The 19,882-nt window shown below is 46.9% G+C and overlaps 1 protein-coding gene across 1 annotated transcript in view; it reads right to left on the reverse strand.

The window, feature by feature from the left end:
* Positions 1 to 413: 413 nt before the first annotated feature.
* ctbs (chitobiase, di-N-acetyl-) overlaps positions 414 to 19,882 on the reverse strand; it is a 33,572-nt gene continuing 14,103 nt past the window's right edge. Inside the window, exons 2-7 of the mRNA XM_059648168.1 lie at positions 15,937 to 16,075; positions 12,438 to 12,646; positions 11,226 to 11,397; positions 11,039 to 11,136; positions 2,573 to 2,734; positions 414 to 1,161 (exon numbers count right to left, since the gene is read on the reverse strand). Of these exons, the coding sequence (XP_059504151.1) occupies positions 979 to 1,161; positions 2,573 to 2,734; positions 11,039 to 11,136; positions 11,226 to 11,397; positions 12,438 to 12,646; positions 15,937 to 16,075 (963 nt within the window). The 3' untranslated portion in view covers positions 414 to 978. The remainder of the gene's footprint in view (positions 1,162 to 2,572; positions 2,735 to 11,038; positions 11,137 to 11,225; positions 11,398 to 12,437; positions 12,647 to 15,936; positions 16,076 to 19,882) is intronic.

Here is a 19,882-nt window from a genome sequence, read left to right on the forward strand (position 1 = left end):
GAAACGTCAGCTTTTGTGCTCCTGAGATGCTGCTTGGCCTGCTGTGTTCATCCAGCCTCACATTTTATTATCTTGGAATTCTCCAGCATCTGCAGTTCCCATTATCCCCAGAACATGAGCCAAGTTTCAGCATTAATACTACTGGACCATTCCTTCCCCTAAATTTCTGTGGTCTGAATTATTTACAGTTTTCCAAGGAAAATGGGAGTTTCTGTCATTGCCGAAAGACATTTTTCTTCTCCCTTCTGTACCTTTATCTACATTTCACTCTGATCTTATAATTTTTATGCTGGAGTTGTACTCTTACTGAGATGGTTAGACCATAATCCCAGTTACTTAAATTGTACTGTACATTCAGGTTCCAATCTCCTGGAGTAACACCACAAAAACTTTGAAAAAACACATTTTATTTTGTAGAAAAGCTAAAGTATCTTTCAGGAATAGGAAATTATAAATCATTTCAGAAGATTAAACATCAAATAGTTGTAGTGCCTTGCAAAATTCACTGAAAATTAGTAACAGCAAAAATGACTTTTTGCTGATCTATTCATAACCTCCACACAGATAATGAAAAGTTAGGAAGCTCAAAATGATAATGACTGCAAAATAAAATCAAAGATTGTGCAAAATTAAACAACAAAACAGACAACACATACGTACGTTGTATGTAATTTCCAACTAGCAGAAAAGCTGAACTGTTTCCTAGAACAGGTATTTAGTAGTGGTTCAATGTTTAATTTGTACTGTCATTCTGGTGGCTGACGCAGAGTCTGTGCACTCTGTAAACATTAAGATTTTGCACATCGCCTGTGCGCTTCTCATTAATAAAAATATTAGAATCATTTCTTATCTGCTCCATAAATCTGTTAGTTCAATTTCTAATATTGAGAGGCAATGGTTCAACGCTCGCGATGTTTAGTTGCAGTTGCTAATTAATTGCATTTTGGAGTAAAAACACTCTGAACAAGAGTGCCAGCTTTAGTGAGGGATCAATGCATTCCACATTTCTTTAGTTTGTACTGCTGCTTTAGGATCATCATAGTTTAAGAGATTTGCATTCCACATGCCTATGCCATGGAGATTCAGTTTATTGATGATAGCTGCCTTCATTGAAATGCTCTGTGGATCATCATACCAGACCTGATGGTATGTATCGTTGACCTGCCAAGAAAATCAGAGTGACACAATTAAGTGCTAAAGTACAAATTATTTAATTGTTTAGTCACTGCGAAATAAACCTGTCATCTTATCTGACCGAGTTAAGCCAATATGTCATGGTGCAGTTATGCAGTTTATCCAAAACAGCGTTGCTGCAGTTTAATTGTGTTTAAATATTGTGTCAATACTATGGGACGGCTCAAAGAGGTATGATCAAGCACAGAATTAAGCTACATTTATGTAGCACCTCAACTAAAATTCAAAGGTATTTACTGGAGTACAAAGCCACATGGTTCCGTGGTTTTAAACCAACAGAATAATTTTTAAACTTTTCATATCCTGAAAGTACAGAATTAACAGGAGATAAACAGGAACATTAACAACTAAAATCTGGGCTCAAACACACCGCAATTGACACATTAAACAGCAGGCACCAACCAGACTGATCTCAGGAATATTCTCAGCAATTGAACCAGATTTCAGTGATCTTGGAAAGTGACAAAACCTCAATCTACATCTTTTTCCAAAAGAATTTTAACTCAACTGTCTCAATGATTAAGTGCATTCACATCATGCAAGTTGTTCTGCGACCAAGTCCCCTGGATTCTCAAAACTGCATCCCAAAATCTAATTGCCAACATTAGCACTCTATCTGCTCTGAGCAGAAGACTGATTCTGGCCTTTCCAAAGTACCAATCTAAACTTCACTGAGCAACTATGACTCCTGGGCATTAATGAGCTCCAAACTCTCAAACAACGCAGTCAACAACTATAGATACAGTAGACAACCAGTGGCTTTTTCAGAGGATAGAGGTAGCGATTACGAGGAGGCAGAAACTTGGAGCAACTAATCACTGCGCTGACTTCCAGTTCAGGACACTGCTGCCATACATATCAAAGGTCCATGTTTGGAAAGAAAATGAAAGGAAAGGCCGTTGTTGGCCCCTGCCCCAGCTTCTGCTCACTGCTTTACACCAAAACACTTAAAACATATAAGCCTCCCTCACCAGTAAGCACAAATGAGTGTCTCAGCAGACATTTTCAACTGCATATGACAGAAGAAATCAGAAGCTAGTTTGGTATTTTGTTAATTCCCAGTTTCTTGTCAGTTCTATAGTTACAACATCTTAACCAGACAGACATTCTGAACATTGCTCAATCCTACACTCAAATACTGAGTTATGAAAGACCACAATGATGGCACAATACCAACACTGAACTTTACTCCACCAAAAATGACAAAAACCTGGAAATACACAGGATTTGCTGAGAGAAACAGTGTTAATGTTCCCTCTGCTTCTCCCCTTCTGCAGATGCTGCCAGATCTGCTGATTTTTGTTGTGTTTAATTTCAGATTTTCAGAACCTATGCCATTTAGCTTTTGTTTCACCATGCAGTGATTGATCAGTATTACCATGTAGATAAAATAAGGGGTTTTCTGAACATCATCCCAAAACCTGCCAGTGATTGATCTGGGCAGCAGCTGCATGAGAACATCATATGGGACTTGAGGTGCAGCTAAATCGCTGCAAGGTGCACCTCTGAAAGGAATGCTTCGGATCATACATCGGTCACCCTGAAACACAGAAATAGGAAAAAAAGTCTGATACTGCACAATATTCACAATACACATACAGTCTTCAAACTTACTCTAAATTGTCAATATGATTACTTCCAAAATGAAGGAATGACATGACTAATCTCCAACACAAAAAGGCTAGACTCTTAGACAGCCATAGGGCTACACAGTGCCTCAGTGGTTAGCCTAGTCACCTTACAGCACCAGGGACCCAGGCAATTGTGCAAACTCCACACAGACATTCTCATGTCTGCGTGAGTTTCATAAGAACGAGGACTAGGAGCAGGAGTAGGCCGTTTGGCCCTTCGAGCCTGCTCCGGCATTCAATAAGACCATAGCTGATCTTTTCGTGGACTCAGATTCACTTACCTGCGTTCTCACCATATCCTTTGATTCCTTTATTGTTCAAGCGAATCTACCTTAGCTTTAAAAACGTTTACTGAAGTAATGTCAATTACTTCACTGGACAAGGAATTCCATAGATTAACAACCCTCTGAGTGAAGAAGTTCCTTCTCAATTCAGTCCTAAATCTGCTCCCTCTAATCTTGAGGCTATGCCCTCTTGTCCTAGCTTCACCTGCCAGTGGGAACATCCTCTCTACTTCTTATCTATTCCCTTCATAATTTTATATGTTTCTGTAAGATCCCTTCCAGTCCAAAAGCAGGCTAGGTAGATTGACCATGCTACATTGCTCATGGTTTCCAGGGATGTGTAGGTTACGTGGATTAGCCATGGGAAATACAAGCTTATAGGGACTGAGTGGGTTGCTCTTTGGAGGGTCAGTGTGGACTTGATGGGCTAAATGTCATACTTCCACACTATAGGGATTCTATGACATATTCTATGGTAGTCATCAAGAAGCATTAATCTTAGAGGTTAGGAAGAAGGGCACCAGTAGCAATAAAAACAACACTTAAAATCATGGATTATTGCGGTGCACAAGGAATGCTGGGAAGAAACAGAACTTCAAATAGAAAGCTCTGATTGCAGGGTGATCAGTTGACATTTTAAAAAGATCAGATAGACAGAAATATCTTTGATGAGTACGTCTTGAACAATGGGGCTGTAAACTCAGATTAAAGCTAGGCAATTCAGCTGAGGGTGTGGGGAGTCCAAGAAATAGCCGATCACACAAAATCAGTGGAATTTTGGAACACAGTTCCACGAAAACCCAAAATCCCAAATAAAGATTTTAAACTGATAGTACTTACAAGTGCCTTAAAAAGGACAGTTGCAAATAGCCCAAAGATAGTTCAAAGAGAACTAAAATGGCAATGTAGAGACCTGGAGGTTACCAAGACCGGAGAAAATCAGAGATGGGCAGGTGAGAGCGCGAGAGACAGCGACCATAGATTTGAAAAAAGAAAGAACTAAATTAAGATTTAAAGTTTTGGCAAAGATCTGTATCTTGGGTTGTGGGTGAGGTTGTTGATGAGCAAATGTTGTCGACCCAGAAGACAGTGTAGTATAGCAAAAATAGGGGAGATGGATGAATGCGACTTGGTGAGAGTTTGGAAGGCAACTACAGTGATGGTCAAGAACCTGTTGGGTCATTATTCATCTTCATTAACTCTCAGTCCTTCTAGTATAGCAAATGGCCTGCTCCCATTTAGAACATAGAACATAGAACAGTACAGCACAGAACAGGCCCTTCAGCCCACAATGTTGTGCCGACCATTGATCCTCATGTATGCACCCTCAAATTTCTGTGACCATATACATGTCCAGCAGTCTCTTAAATGACCCCAATGACCTTGCTTCCACAACTGCTGCTGGCAACGCATTCCATGCTCTCACAACTCTCTGCGTAAAGAACCTGCCTCTGACATCCCCTCTATACTTTCCACCAACCAGCTTAAAACTATGACCCCTCGTGCTAGCCATTTCTGCCCTGGGAAATAGTCTCTGGCTATCAACTCTATCTATGCCTCTCATTATCTTGTATACCTCAATTAGATCCCCTCTCCTCCTCCTTTTCTCCAATGAAAAGAGACCGAGCTCAGTCAACCTCTCTTCATAAGATAAGCCGTCCAGTCCAGGCAGCATCCTGGTAAACCTCCTCTGAACCCTCTCCAAAGCATCCACATCTTTCCCATAATAGGGCGCCCAGAACTACTGTCCCTTTAGCTATCTGTCTTCTATCTCCAACTAATTCTGAATCCAGACAGCCAAATCACCCTGTATCCCATACCTCCTGACTTTATGAATGAGCCTGCCGTGGGGAATCTTATCAAACATCGCCAATGACCCTGCCTCCACCACCTCCTCTGGCAGTGCATTTCAGGCTCCTACCACACACTGCGCAAAAAAACTTCCTCGCACGTCTCCTTTGAACTTTTGCCTTCTCACCTTAAACCTGTGCCCCCTGTAATGAAAACTTCAACCCTGGGAAAAAGCCTCTGACTAACCACTCCATCTATGCCTCAATTTTGTAGACCTCTATCAGATGTCCTCTCAGCTGTCATCTTTCCAGTGAAAACAATCCTAGTCTTTTTAACCTTTCCTCATAGCCAGTGCCTTCAAGACAAGGCAACACCTTCTGGTCAACCTTCTCTGCACTCTCTCCAAAGTTTCCATGTCCTTCTGGTAATGTGGTGACCAAAATTGCACACAATACTCCAAATGTGGCCTAACAAGGGTTTTATTCGGTTGCAACATGATTTGCCAATGCTTGTACTCCATGCCCTGGTCAATGAATGCATGCTTGCCATATGCCTTCATCACCACTTTGGCCACCTCTGTTGCCACTTTTAAGGAACTGTGGACCTGTTAATGTTCCTAAGGGTTCTGCCATTTACAGTATAATTCACACCTAAATTTTATCGTCCAAAATACATCACCTTGCATTTGTCTGGATTAAATGCCACAAGCCATTCTGTGCCTAAATTGCCAATCTATATCCTGTTAGTCCCTTTCACAATCAATCATCGACACTATCAGCAACACTGCCAATTCTTCATATCATCTGCAAACTTAATCAGACCACCCACATTTTCCTCCAGATCATTTATATATACACTACAGAGGACCCAAGACTGGTCCCTGTGGATAACTACTAGTTACCAGCCTCCAACGTGAGAAACACCCTTCCACCGCTACCCTCTATCTTCTATGACCAAGCCAGTTTTGTATCCATCTAGCAAGCCCACCCTGAATCCCATGTGATTTTGGTTCTAATACCAATCCGCCATGTCAGACTTTATCAAATGCCTTACCAAAGTCCAGAAACTACACCCACAGCTCTTCCCTCAATTATCTTTGTCACCTCTTCAGAAATTTGGATCAGGTTGGTGAGACATGACCTTCCCCGTAAGCCATGCTGCCTGTCGCCAACTAGTTCATTTAGGATGTCTCTATCTTTTCTCAGTTCTATCCTTAATTACAAAAGGGACTTTCATCAAATGGGTCAATGGGTTGAAAAAATGGCAGATGAAGTTCAATCTGGATAAATACAAGGTATTGCATTTTGGTACACAAATAAGGGTAGGGCATACACAATTATTGAACAAAAAATTACAGCACAGGAACAGGCCTTTCGGCCCGCCAAGCCTGTGCTGATCCAGATCCTCTATTTAAACCTGTTGCCTATTTTCCAAGGATCTGTACCCCTCTGCTCCCTGCCTATTCATGTATCTGCCTAGATGCATCTTAAATGACGCTATCATGCCTACCTCTACCATCTCCGCTGGCAACATGTTCCAGGCACACACCACCCTCTGCACAAAAGAACTTTCCACGCATATCTCCCTTAAACTCCACGCCCCCACCCCCTCACCTTGAAATCGTGACCCCTAGTAACTGAGACCCCACTCTAGGAAAAAGCTTCTTGCTTTCCACCCTGTCTATACCCCAACCCCTTGATTTTGTAGACCTCAATCAGGTCCCCCCTCAACCTCCGTCTTTCTAATGTAAATAATCCTAATCTACTCAACCTCTCTTCATAGCTAGTGCCCTCCAAACCAGGCAACATCCTGGTGAACCTCCTCTGCACCATCTCCAAAGCATCCACATCCTTTTGGTAATGTGGTGACCAGAACTGTATGCAATATTCTAAATGTGGTGGAACCAAAGTGCGATACAACTGTAACATGTCCTGCCAACTCTTTGTACTCAATACCCCGTCTTATGAATGAAACATGCCGTACGTCTTCTTGACTGTCCTATCGACCTGCGTAGCCACCTTCAGGATACAATAGACCTGAAAACCCAGATCTCTCTGTGCATCAATTTTCCCCAGGGCTTTTCCATTTACCGTACAGTTCGCTCTTGAATTGGATCTTCCAAGATGTATCACCTCATATTTGCCTGGATTGAACTCCATCTGCCATTTCTCCGCCCAACTCTCCAATCTATCTATATTTTATGGCATTCTCCAACAGTCCCCTTCACTATCTGCTACTCCACCAATCTTAGAGTCATCTGAAAACTTGCTAATCAGACCATCTTCACCTTCCTCCAGATCATTTATGCAAATCACAAACAGTGGTCCCAACACCGCTGGTCACATTTCTCTATTTTGAGAAATTCCCTTCCACTACAACTCATTCTCCCGTTGCCCAGCCAGTTCTCTATCCATCTAGCTATTACACCCTGGAGCCCATGCGACTTCACTTTCTCCATCAGCCTACATGTGGAACCTTATCAAACACCTTACTGAAGTCCATGTATATGACATCTACAGCCCTTCCCTCATCTATCAACTTGTCACTTCCTCAAAGAATTCTATTAAGTTGGTAAGACAAGACCTTCACTGCACAAAACCATGCTGCCTATCACTAATAAGTCCATTTTCTTCCAAACATAAATAGATCCTATCCCTCAGTATCTTCTCTAGCAGCTTCCCCATCACTGATGTCAGGCTCACCGGTCTATAATTACCTGGATTATCCTTGAAACCTTACTTAAAAGGGGACAACATTAGCAAATCTACAGTCCTCCGGGATCTCACCCATGCTCAAGGATGCTGCGAAGGTATCTGTTAAGGCCCCAGCTATTTCCTCTCTCACTTCCCTCAGTAACCTGGGATAGATCTCATTCGCAGCTGGGGGCCTGTCCACCCTAATGCCTTTTTAGAATACACACTCTTTCTTCACCACACCCCCACCCAATCCCTAACCTCAACATCCGTCATGTCCCTCTCCTTGGTGAATGCTGATGCAAAGTACTCATTAAGAATCTCACTCATTTTCTCTGACTCCTCCCATAACTTCCCTCCTTTATCCTTGAGTGGGCCAACCCTTTCTCTAGTTACCATCTTGCTCCTGAAGTACAAATAAAAGACTTTGGGATTTTCATTAATGGTTGAGCCTTGGGTAGTATTGTACAGAGGGATCTAGGGTTGCAGGTACATAATTCTTCAAAGTTTGCCATATGGACGCTTAAAAGGGCGTTTGGCACATGTGTCCTCATTGCTCAGTCCTTTGAGAGTATAGGAGTTGGGATGTTATGTTGAGGTTATAAAACACACTGGTGAGGCTCTTCTGGAATACGTGTCCAGTCCTGGCCGCTCAGTTATAGGAAGGATATAATCAAGCTGGAGGGTTCAGAAGAGTTTTACCAGGATGTTTCCAGGTATGGAAAGTTTGAGCTGTAAGGAAAGGCTGCGACTTCTTTCAATGTTGCATAGGTGGTTGAAAGGAGACCTGATAGAAGTTTATATTAAAAAAATGAGGTATGGTTAGAGTATCGAGTAGGTGTCTTTCTCCTAAGATGGGGAATTTCAAGACTAGGGGGCACATTTTTAAGGTTAAAAGATTGAGATTTTAAAAAAAGACATGAAGAAAATGTTTGACACAGAAGGTGGTTTGTGTATGGATGTTGTGTGGATGAAGTGATGGATGTTGATACAATTACAGCTTTTAAGAGTCATTTGGAGGGATATATGAATAGGAAAAGTTTGACATTATGTTTGGCATTGACTGGTCGCACTGAAGGGTCTATTTCTGTGCTGTTTGACTCTATGGCTATGAATCTAACTATAACAGACTGTCTCTGCATCTGAGGGCGTGGTGGTGCAGAAAGATCAGGAAGCACCTGAGACAGTGATGTGTTTCCACTTTGACTACAGAACTGAGAGTTTTGGCAATTACACTAGGCAGGTTGGAGCAGATATTTAAAAAGGCGAGTTCTGAGATGTTGTTCCTCCAGTTTGCACTGTGATTCACTGGAGCGCTGCAGCATACTAAGGACAGACATCTGGTACGAGAGCCGGACGAATGGCTGCTTTACAGATCACCTCAAGTCTGCACACAAGCATGACCCCAATCATCCCGAAGCCAGTCATTTTGGAAAAAAAAGGCATCCTGGTCACATGCCCACTCATCTGTCCTTGGCATGCTGTAGTGCTCCAGTGAATCACAAAGCAAACTAGGAGGAAAACATTACATCTCCAGACTAGGCACTTTACAGCTTTCTGAACTTAACATTAGTTCAACGCCCTCAAATTGTTAATCAACTCCCATTTCTTCCTTTTCTTTTAGCTTTACTTGTTACATTCTGTCACCATGTCTTCTCTCCCTCGTCCCACTGGGGTGGGGCTATCTAATCTTTCAAGTCTTGGCAGTTAGCCACACCATTGTTCTGCCATTCTCACATTCCTATCACTTAATCTGAACTATCAATACTTTTTGCTTCCCTAACATTGTATACCCATGACCCCCCAAACTGCTGTCCCCTCCACACTTCACTTCAGGTCTGAAGTGTCATCTAGACTTGAAGCATATCTTGCTCCCTCTCCACAGATGCTGCCTGACCCACTGTGATTGCCAGCATTTGTTGTTTTCAGTTCTCTAACCTGTAAATGTTTGAGAAAAGATGGGAACATAGAACACAACAGCGCAGTACAGGCCCTTCCACCCTCGCTGTTGCGCCAAACTGTGAAACCAATGTGAAGCCCATAGAACCTACACTATTCTGTTACCATCCAAATGTTTATCCAACGACCATTTAAATGCCCTTAAAGTTGTCAATAGGCAATAGACAATAGGTGCAGGAGTAGGCCATTCGGCCCTTCGAGCCAGCGTCACCATTCATTATGATCATGGCTGATCATCCACAATCAGTATCCTGTTCCTGCCTTATCCCTATAACCCTTGATTCCACTATCTTTGAGAGCTCTGTCTATCTCTTTCTTGAAACTATCCAGAGACTTGGCCTCCAATGTCTTCTGGGGTACAGCATTCCATACATCCACCACTCTCTGTGTGAAGAAGTTTCTCAACTCTGTTCTAAATGGCCTACGCCTTATTTTTAAACTGTGTCCGCTGGTTCTGGACTCCCCCATCAATGGAAACATGCTTCCTGCCTCCAGAGTGTCCAATCCTTTAATTATCTTTACGTCTCAATCAGATCCCCTCTCATCCTCCTAAACTCAACTGTATACAAGCCCAGTCACTCCAATTTTTCAACATATGATAGTCCTGCCATTCTGGGAATTGACCTTGTGAACCTACTACCGCTGCAGGCAGGGCATTCCACGCCCTTAGTAGTTTCCGAGTAAAGAACCTACCTCTGATATCTGTCCTATATCTATCACCCCACAATTTAAAGCTATGTCCCCTCATGCTAGCCATCACCATCCGTGGAAAAAGGCTCTCACTGTCCACCCTATCTAATCCTCGGATCATCTTGTACTTCTCTATTAAGTCACCTCTTAACCTTCTGCTCTCTAATGAAAAACAGCCTCAAGTCCCTCAGCCTTTCCTCATAAGACCTTCCCTCCATAACTGGCAACATCCTGGTAAATCTCCTCTGCACCTTTTCAATGCCTCCACAATCCTTGCTATAATGTGGCGACCAAAACTGTACGCAATACTCCGAGTGCAGCCAGAGTTTTGAACAGCTGCAACATGACCTCACGGCTCAGAAACTCAGAGGCAAGACATCTGAATGTCTAGCAAACTAGCAAGCAGGAATAGAAATATTTAAAAGGTAGTCAGTCTTGCAAAGTGTAGAAAAGTGGGGTTCCACTTAAAGAAGCTTATGATTCACAACCCAGGATAAAGCAGTTAATAAACAAAAACAAACATTCTTTAGCAAAATGAAATTAAATAACATGAATTCAGTGAACCCAGAGTACACACCAATGGTTCAAATAGAATTGATTGAAAAGTGAAGACGATAGAGATTAAAAATAATGCACTGATTATACAGTCAATGCATCAAAGAACTATATTACAGATGAACTGACTTCAAACTTATTTCTTGTACAATACAATCTACTCATTTCTCCAGGAGACAGTATCAATGGGACTGTTTTTGAGCAATTAAATTAACTGAAAGTCACTCAGACAAGACCTTACCTCAAGCAGTTGTAAGCAAGGATAGTCATAACCATACCACGGAACTCCCATCACAATTTTTGTAGCAGGAATGCCCAGGTTGAGATAGTCTGTGTAACCTAAATGGGTCAAATAAAAACTGACATCCTTAGATTCACATGAGCCAGGGCAGGTCAAACTTGAAATCATAAAGTTATGTTGTACATACCCAATAATGTCTGATTATATGGTGCATTTGCCTTTGCAATGCAATCATCCCAAATTTGACTCTGCATATCATACGACATCACAAATATAAAGTCACAAGAAGCTGCAATTGCTGCATAATCATAGCACCTGCCATCTACGCATCCTGGCTTCCAAGCCACGTCAAATGTGACCTAAGTGCCAATTAAAAACAAGTTAACTATTGTATATGAGATGTCAATAGTGGATAGATATGGTTTTTAATAAAATATTAACAGTTCATATGTAAGTGTGAATTTAATGGAAGTGAACTTCGACAAGCACTCAGGATTCAATATCATGATTGCAATATTGTCAGGGAAAATAATGACTCAGAATCAGAGTTTCAAGTTATCAAAACATTAACCAGATTTAATGCCCAAAAATCACTAATGTCCATCTAACTTTAATCATCTCTCCTAAGGCATCAAATTGTGACAAAGTGCAGCAAATGGAGATGTAGTTGGTTGACAGGAAACAGAGGCGGTGATTACAAGTAGTAAATAAAGTAGTGGGGGCCCCTGGAGCTTGTATTGCATTTTTAAAATCTAGGTTCTTTGTCTCGTGTATCTATGCCGGCTCCAAACCCACAGATGACATGAAACTTTGGTATTGTGACCCGAGAAGGTAGTGATAGACCACACGTGGCCAATTACAGGCACAGATAGCTACAAAAGGAACAACATTGTGGTGAAACTAAAGCAGACTAAAGCAACACGTTCCTGGATATTCTATTACAAGGGGAGACGGTGACAAAGTGGGTCACTGAATGAGTAATCCAGAAAGCATCCTAGAATCTTACTGTCCTGAAGCAGCTTGAATCAAATAATCAAAAGCTATGTAGTTAAATATTTGAAGGGAAACACTTGTAGCTCTCTGGGGTGAATTGATCAGGACATAGAACAATTTGCTTTCAAACAGTCGTAACAACTGAGTGAATTGCCACCTTCTACACTTCATTCTCAAACTTGAAGCTGAGCTTCAATTCACTTGTCTAATTCTGAACTAGCTGCTGCACCAATTCTGCTTTTTTCTCACTTGAAGCTGATGCAGCTCAAAACGTTTAAACTGGAGGTAGTCCAAACATTCTTGTAACAAGAAAATTCATGATTAACCAGCAGCTAGAAATTGATTGTACTTATCTAAAAATACAATGTTACTTTATAATTACAAACAAGCTAAATTGCTGCATTACCTTAGACCCTGGTATGTCACGATGGAAGGCTTGGGTGGTTTCATTAACCAGTTGCGTTAAAGCGTAATATCCTTCTGACTTCAATTCAACAGGATCCTCCAGATCCAGGTTAATCCCGTCCATAAACTGCTGTTTTGCCAACTGGACTTTATCACTGATCCAATTCTTTCGCTGGGTACGGTCTAATATGTTCTTAATTGGCACATCTCCTGGTGAAAGGCAAAGAAACAATCTACATTTATATTGCAACATTCACAGAACATAATGCTCATCAATGCTGTTTCCTAAACAGACACAAGCCAACTTGCTCAGCAATAGTCCCATGAGAAGAAAACAAGATAAATGGTCAGTGTGGCATTTGGTGGCGTTGAGTGAGGGATAAACGTGGCCAACCACACCATGAGAACGTTTTGCTCTTCAAATTGGGCATAGTGTCTTCTACATCCACCTGGACAGGCATGTAGAGCCATTGTTACGTGCTTCATCAGATTTACAGCATCCCTGACACCACAGAACTCCCTTTCTAGAGCCCTTGTGTCAATTGGAGTAAACACAAAACCTTCTTACCCAAACAGACTAGGCTATTAATCCAGAGACCTAGGTAACGTTCTAGGGACACAGGTTCGAATCCCACTCCAGTTGATGGCGAAATTTGGATTCAATAAAAAAAGTTCTGTAATTTACAATCTACTGATGACAGCAACGTGGTTGACTCAATTGCTCTCCAAAATGGCCTGGCAAGCCATTCTGTTGTACCAAGCACTGTAAGATCTCAAAGAAATGAAACCAGATAGATTTTCAGACATCGACATGGGCACCAGAAAAGACAATGGCTGAAACAGCCCTGTTGACACTGCAAAGTCCTCCTCATTGACACCCGAGGGCCAGTACCAAAATTAGGGTAGCCATCTCACAGACTAGTCAAGCAACAGCCTGACATAGACATAATCGTGGAATCGTATCTTACAGACTGTGTCACGGACACCACTATTAGCATCCCTGGATATGTCCTGGCTCACTGGCAAGACAGACCCAGCAGAGATAGTGGCACAATAGTATGCAGTCAGGAGGAAGTTGCTCTGGAAGTCCTCAACATTGACACTGGACCTCATGAAGTCTTTTCTGGCAACTTTAACTTCGTTTTTATGCTACTGATCAAGCTGGTTGGGTACTAAAGGACATAGCTGCTAGACTGGCTCTGCGGTAGGTGATGAGGTAACCAATAAGAGGGAAGAACATATTTAACCCTCATCCTTTTCAATCTGCCAGCTGTAGATGCATCTGTCCATGACAGTATCGGTAAGACTGACCATTGCATAGTCCTTGTGGAGACAAATTCCCGCCTTCACATTAAGAATAACTTCTATCGTGTTGTGTGGCACTATCACCGTGCTAAATGGGACAGACTTCAAACAGATCTAGCAACTCAAAACTGGGCATCCATGAGATGCTGTTGGCCATCAACAGGAGCAGAATTGTATTTCAACACAAAGTGCAACTTCATGGCCCAGCACACCTCCCACTCAACCATTACCATCAAGTCATGCCAACAACTCTGGTTCAATGGAGTTGTGCAGGAAGGCATGCCAAGAGCAGCACCAGGAATACCTGAAGATGTCAACCTGATGAAGCTACTAAACAAGACTGCATGCATGCCAAACAACAGAAGCAAGTGACAGACTGAGCTAAGCAATCCCACAGCCACTGGATCATATCTACGCTCTGCAGTCCTGCCACATCTGGTCGCGAATGGTGGTGGACGGTTAAACAACTCACTGGAGGAGGTGGCTCCACAAATATCCCCATCCTCATGATGGGGGAGCCCAGCACATCGTGCAAAAGATGAGGCTGAAGCAATTGCAGCAACCTTCAGCCAGAAATGCCAAGTGGATGGTCAATCTTGGCCTCCTCCAGTGGTCCCCAGCATTACAGGTACCAGTGTTCAGCCTGTTCGATGCACTCCACGTGATATCAAGAAATGGTTAGAGACACTGGATATTGCAAAGACTATGGGCCCTGACAACATTCCGGCAATAGAAATGAAGACTTGTGCTCCTGAACATGCTGCTCCCCTAACTAGGTTGTTCGAGTACAGTTACAGCACTGGTATCTGACAATGTGGAAAAGTACCCAAGTATGTACTGTACACAAAAAGCAGGACGAATGCAACCCGGCCAAGCACCACATCAGTCTACTCTCAATAATCAGTACAGTGATAGGTGTCATCAACAGTGCATTCAAGCAGCACCTGCTCAGTGACGCCCAGTTTGGGTTCTGTCAGGGCCACTCAGCTCCTGACCTCATGACAGCCTTGGTTCAACTATGGACAAAACAGCAGAATTCCAGAGGCGAGGTGACAGTGACAGCGACAGCCCTTGACATCAATGCTGCATTCGACCAAGTGTGGCATTACGGGGCCCTAGCAAAACTGCAATCAATGGGTATCAGGGGAAATATTCTGTCAGATGTGACATTAACGACACACTGGAAGACAGTTTTGGTTGTTGAAGGTCAATCATCTCAGTTCCAGGACATTTCTGCAGGGTTAAAATCCCGATTCTCTCTCCTGACAGCATTGCGGGTATCCACCTACACCCTGTAGATCACAGCAGTTCAGTCCCATCTTAAGGGCAATAAATACTCATCCATCCAGCAACAGCTACATTCCATGAACAGAAAAAAAATTCTTACAGAATTCAGTTACCATTGTGACATTTTCTTCCTGCTCAAATTTATGTTTAATCATTTTAATATTGTTAACTGTGTCTTATGCAGGTGGGAAACATGCCAACCTGCTGCAGTTATTAGAGGCAGTTTTCATTATAAACGCAGATAGTATCAAACAACTTATACTGATGTAGTACATTTAAAATGACTGAAACATTCCCAAATGTTTCAAAAGAGGTGTCATTGCCGAGGCCAGCATTTATTGCCCTTTCATAATTGCCTCTTGAATTAGGTGGCTTGGTGGCCCATTTCAGAGGGCAGTTAAGAGTCAACACTGCTGAGAATCTGAAATCACATGGAGGCCAGACTGGGTAAGAATGGTAGAGTTCCTTTCCTAAACGGACATGAATAAACCAGATGGAGTTTTTTGTTTTAACAACTATAAGGGACAGTGGCTATATGGTGACTATTAAGTTTCAGCTAACATTCCCACCACTCAGTGGTGTGGCAGGTTGTAGAAAAGTCCAGTAACATCACTGGGACACCATTTGTGAAACAAAAATGGAAAAGCATTGACACAAGTGAAAAAAAACCTATTCAACAGGAAGGTAAGGTGACAGGATAGTTCAACATATTGTAAGAATTACTGCTGTAGACAGAATAGACAATAATTAGCATTGGCTTTGTTGGAGTTGCTGAGAAGATTCAACACTACAAGATCATAGAACATGAAATTCAAAGCTGTGTACGTGTTGTATAATCTTTTCTGCAGCTGTCAATAAGACTTTAATACATTAAAGGACAAGTTGTTCACATTGAGAAACAAAGATACCTTTCAGGACGACACGAACATTATGTGCGTGAGCATGACATATAAGCTGAGGGTCATAGATTCCAAAGGCTGCAATAGTTGTGACCCTAGAAAAGTCATAATGGGTCCAATCTGTACCACCAACATCAAAGACCAAGAGCTGAAACAGAAACCAACATTGTCAGCTACAGGAATGAGGGCATCACTACATCTCAAGTAACATATATTTATTCCATCAAAACAATGACTGGTTGCCTGATAAGCTGTTGGTCACCTCTATTATTCCAAAAGCAGGCAGCAGCAAGAAAGGGAACATCCCAACTCCTATAACAGAACAGCGAGTCAGAACAGGAGCAGCAGCCAGACTCAGCTTGGAAGTTGGCTTGTGTCAACGAGCCTTGCCTAGCCTGGATCACCGACGGACTGGAGTGGGGCTGGAGCTTGGCTGGGAGGGACACTCTCTTCCCCATCCACACCCCGATCCTCTCCCACCCACCTCCTTTCCTCTCCCCCCACCCGGTTCCTCTCTTCGCCACCCCCGTTCCTCTCTTCCCCCCCGGCTTCTCCACCCCCCGTTCCTCCCTTCCCCCTCTTCTCCCCCCGGTTCCTCCCTTCCCCCTCTTCTACCCCGCCCCGTTCCTCCCTTCCCCCTCTGTTCCTCCCTTCCCCACCTTCTCCCCACCGTTCCTCTCTTCCCCCCCCCCGTTCGTCCCTTCGCCCCCTTCTCCCCCGCCGTTCCTCCCTTCCCCCACTTCTCCCCCCCCCGGTTCCTCCCTTGCCCCACTTCTCCCCCCCCGTTCCTCCCTTCCCCCACCCTTCTCCCCCCAGTTCCTCCCTTCCCCCCCCTTCTCCCCCCAGTTCCTCCCTTCCCCCCCCTTCTCCCCCCAGTTCCCCCCTTCTCCCCCCAGTTCCTCCCTTCCCCCCCTTCTCCCCCCTGTTCCTCCCTTCCCCCCCCCTCCCCCCCGTTCCTCCCTTCCCCCCCCCGTTCCTCCCTTCCGCCCCTTCTCCCCCCAGTTCCTCCCTTCCCCCCCTTCTCCCCCCAGTTCCTCCCTTCCCCTCCTTCTCCCCTCCCGTTCCTCCCTTGCCCCACTTCTCCCCCCAGTTCCTCCCTTCCGCCACTTCTCCCCCCCCCCGTTCATCACTTCCCCCCCTTCTCCCCCCCCAAGTTCCTCCCTTCACACCCCTTCTCCCCCCCGTTCATCACTTCTCCCCCTTCTCCCCCCCCCAAAGTTCCTCCCTTCACCCCCCCTTCTCCCCCCAGTTCCTCCATTCCCCCCCTTCTCCCCCCCAAGGTTCCTCCCTTCCCCTCCTTCTCCCCCCCCAAGGTTCCTCCCTTCCCCTCCTTCTCCCCCCCCAGTTTCCTCCCTTCCCCTCCTTCTCCCCCCCCAGGTTCCTCCCTTCCCCTCCTTCTCCCCCCCCAGTTTCCTCCCTTCCCCCCCTTCTCCCCCCCCCGGTTCCTCCCTGCCCCTCCTTCTCCCCCCCCCGGTTCCTCCCTTCCCCCCCTTCTCCCCCCCCCGGTTCCTCCCTTCCCCCCCCCCCGGTTCCTCCCTTCCCCTCCTTCTCCCCCACCCCCGGTTCCTCCCTTCCCCCCCTTCTCCCCCCAGGTTCCTCCCGCCCCGCCCTTCTCCCCCACCGTTCCTCCCTTCCCCCGCTTCTCCCCGCCGTTCCTCTCTTGTACCCCGCCCCGTTCCTCCCTTCCCCCTCTGTTCCTCCCTTCCCCCCACCGTTCCTCTCTTTCCCCCCACCCCGTTCGTCCCTTCGCCCCCTTCTCCCCCCCCGTTCCTCCCTTCCCCCACTTCTCCCCCCCCCGTTCCTCCCTTCCCCCACTTCTCCCCCCAGTTCCTCCATTCCCCCCCTTCTCCCCCCCCGGTTCCTCCCTTCCCCCCCTTCTCCCCCCAGTTCCTCCATTCCCCCCCCCCGGTTCCTCCCTTCCCCCCCTTCTCCCCCCAGTTCCTCCATTCCCCCCCTTCTCCCCCCCTGGTTCCTCCCTTCCCCCCCTTCTCCCCCCAGTTCCTCCATTCCCCCCCTTCTCCCCCCCCGGTTCCTCCCTTCCCCTCCTTCTCCCCCCCCGTTCCTCCCTTCCCCTCCTTCTCCCCCCCCGTTCCTCCCTTCCCCTCCTTCTCCCCCCCCGTTCCTCCCTTCCCCTCCTTCTCCCCCCCCGTTCCTCCCTTCCCCTCCTTCTCCCCCCCGTTCCTCCCTTGCCCCACTTCTCCCCCCAGTTCCTCCATTCCCCCCCTTCTCCACCCCCGGTTCCTCCCTTCCCCTCCTTCTCCCCCCCCGGTTCCTCCCTTCCCCTCCTTCTCCCCCCCCCGGTTCCTCCCTTCCCCCCCAGGTTCCTCCCGTCCCGCCCTTCTCCCCCACCGTTCCTCCCTTCCCCCGCTTCTCCCCGCCGTTCCTCTCTTGTACCCCGCCCCGTTCCTCCCTTCCCCCTCTGTTCCTCCCTTCCCCCCCTTCTCCCCACCGTTCCTCTCTTTCTCCCCCCCCGTTCGTCCCTTCGCCCCCTTCTCCACCCCCGTTCCTCCCTTGCCCCACTTCTCCCCCCCGTTCCTCCCTTGCCCCACTTCTCCCCCCCGTTCCTCCCTTCCCCCACTTTCTGCCCCCGCCGTTCGTCACTTCCCCACCTTCTCCCCCCCGTTCCTCCCTTGCCCCACTTCTCCCCCCCGTTCCTCCCTTCCCCCACCTCTCCCCCCCGTTCCTCCCTTCCCCCACCTTCTCCCCCCGCCGTTCATCACTTCCCCACCTTCTCCCCCCCGTTCCTCCCTTGCCCCACTTCTCCCCCCCGTTCCTCCCTTCCCCCACCTCTCCCCCCCGTTCCTCCCTTCCCCCACCTCTCCCCCCCGTTCCTCCCTTCCCCCACCTCTCCCCCCGTTCCTCCCTTCCCCCACCTTCTCCCCCCCCGTTCATCACTTCCCCACTTCTCCCCCCCGTTCCTCCCTTCCCCCACCTTCTCCCCCCCCGTTCATCACTTCCCCACCTTCTATCCCCCGTTCCTCCCTTGCCCCACCTTCTCCCCCCGCCGTTCATCACTTCCCCACCTTCTCCCCCCCGTTCCTCCCTTGCCCCACTTCTCCCCCCCGTTCCTCCCTTCCCCCACCTCTCCCCCCCGTTCCTCCCTTCCCTCACCTTCTCCCCCCGCCGTTCATCACTTCCCCACCTTCTCCCCCCCGTTCCTCCCTTCCCCCACCTTCTCCCCCCCGGTTCATCACTTCCCCACTTCTCCCCCCCGTTCCTCCCTCCCCCCACCTTCTCCCCCCCCGTTCATCACTTCCCCACCTTCTATCCCCCGTTCCTCCCTTGCCCCACCTTCTCCCCCCGCCGTTCATCACTTCCCCACCTTCTCCCCCCCGTTCCTCCCTTGCCCCACTTCTCCCCCCCGTTCCTCCCTTCCCCCACCTCTCCCCCCCGTTCCTCCCTTCCCTCACCTTCTCCCCCCGCCGTTCATCACTTCCCCACCTTCTCCCCCCCGTTCCTCCCTCCCCCCACCTTCTCCCCCCCCGTTCATCACTTCCCCACCTTCTATCCCCCGTTCCTCCCTTGCCCCACCTTCTCCCCCCGCCGTTCATCACTTCCCCACCTTCTCCCCCCCGTTCCTCCCTTGCCCCACTTCTCCCCCCCGTTCCTCCCTTCCCCCACCTCTCCCCCCCGTTCCTCCCTTCCCTCACCTTCTCCCCCCGCCGTTCATCACTTCCCCACCTTCTCCCCCCCGTTCCTCCCTTCCCCCACCTTCTCCCCCCCGGTTCATCACTTCCCCACTTCTCCCCCCCGTTCCTCCCTCCCCCCACCTTCTCCCCCCCCGTTCATCACTTCCCCACCTTCTATCCCCCGTTCCTCCCTTGCCCCACCTTCTCCCCCCGCCGTTCATCACTTCCCCACCTTCTCCCCCCCGTTCCTCCCTTGCCCCACTTCTCCCCCCCGTTCCTCCCTTCCCCCACTTCTCCCCCCCGTTCCTCCCTTCCCCCACCTCTCC

This window comes from Stegostoma tigrinum, chromosome 8, assembly GCF_030684315.1.
Source record: "Stegostoma tigrinum isolate sSteTig4 chromosome 8, sSteTig4.hap1, whole genome shotgun sequence".
Taxonomy (NCBI): Eukaryota; Metazoa; Chordata; class Chondrichthyes; order Orectolobiformes; family Stegostomatidae; genus Stegostoma; species Stegostoma tigrinum.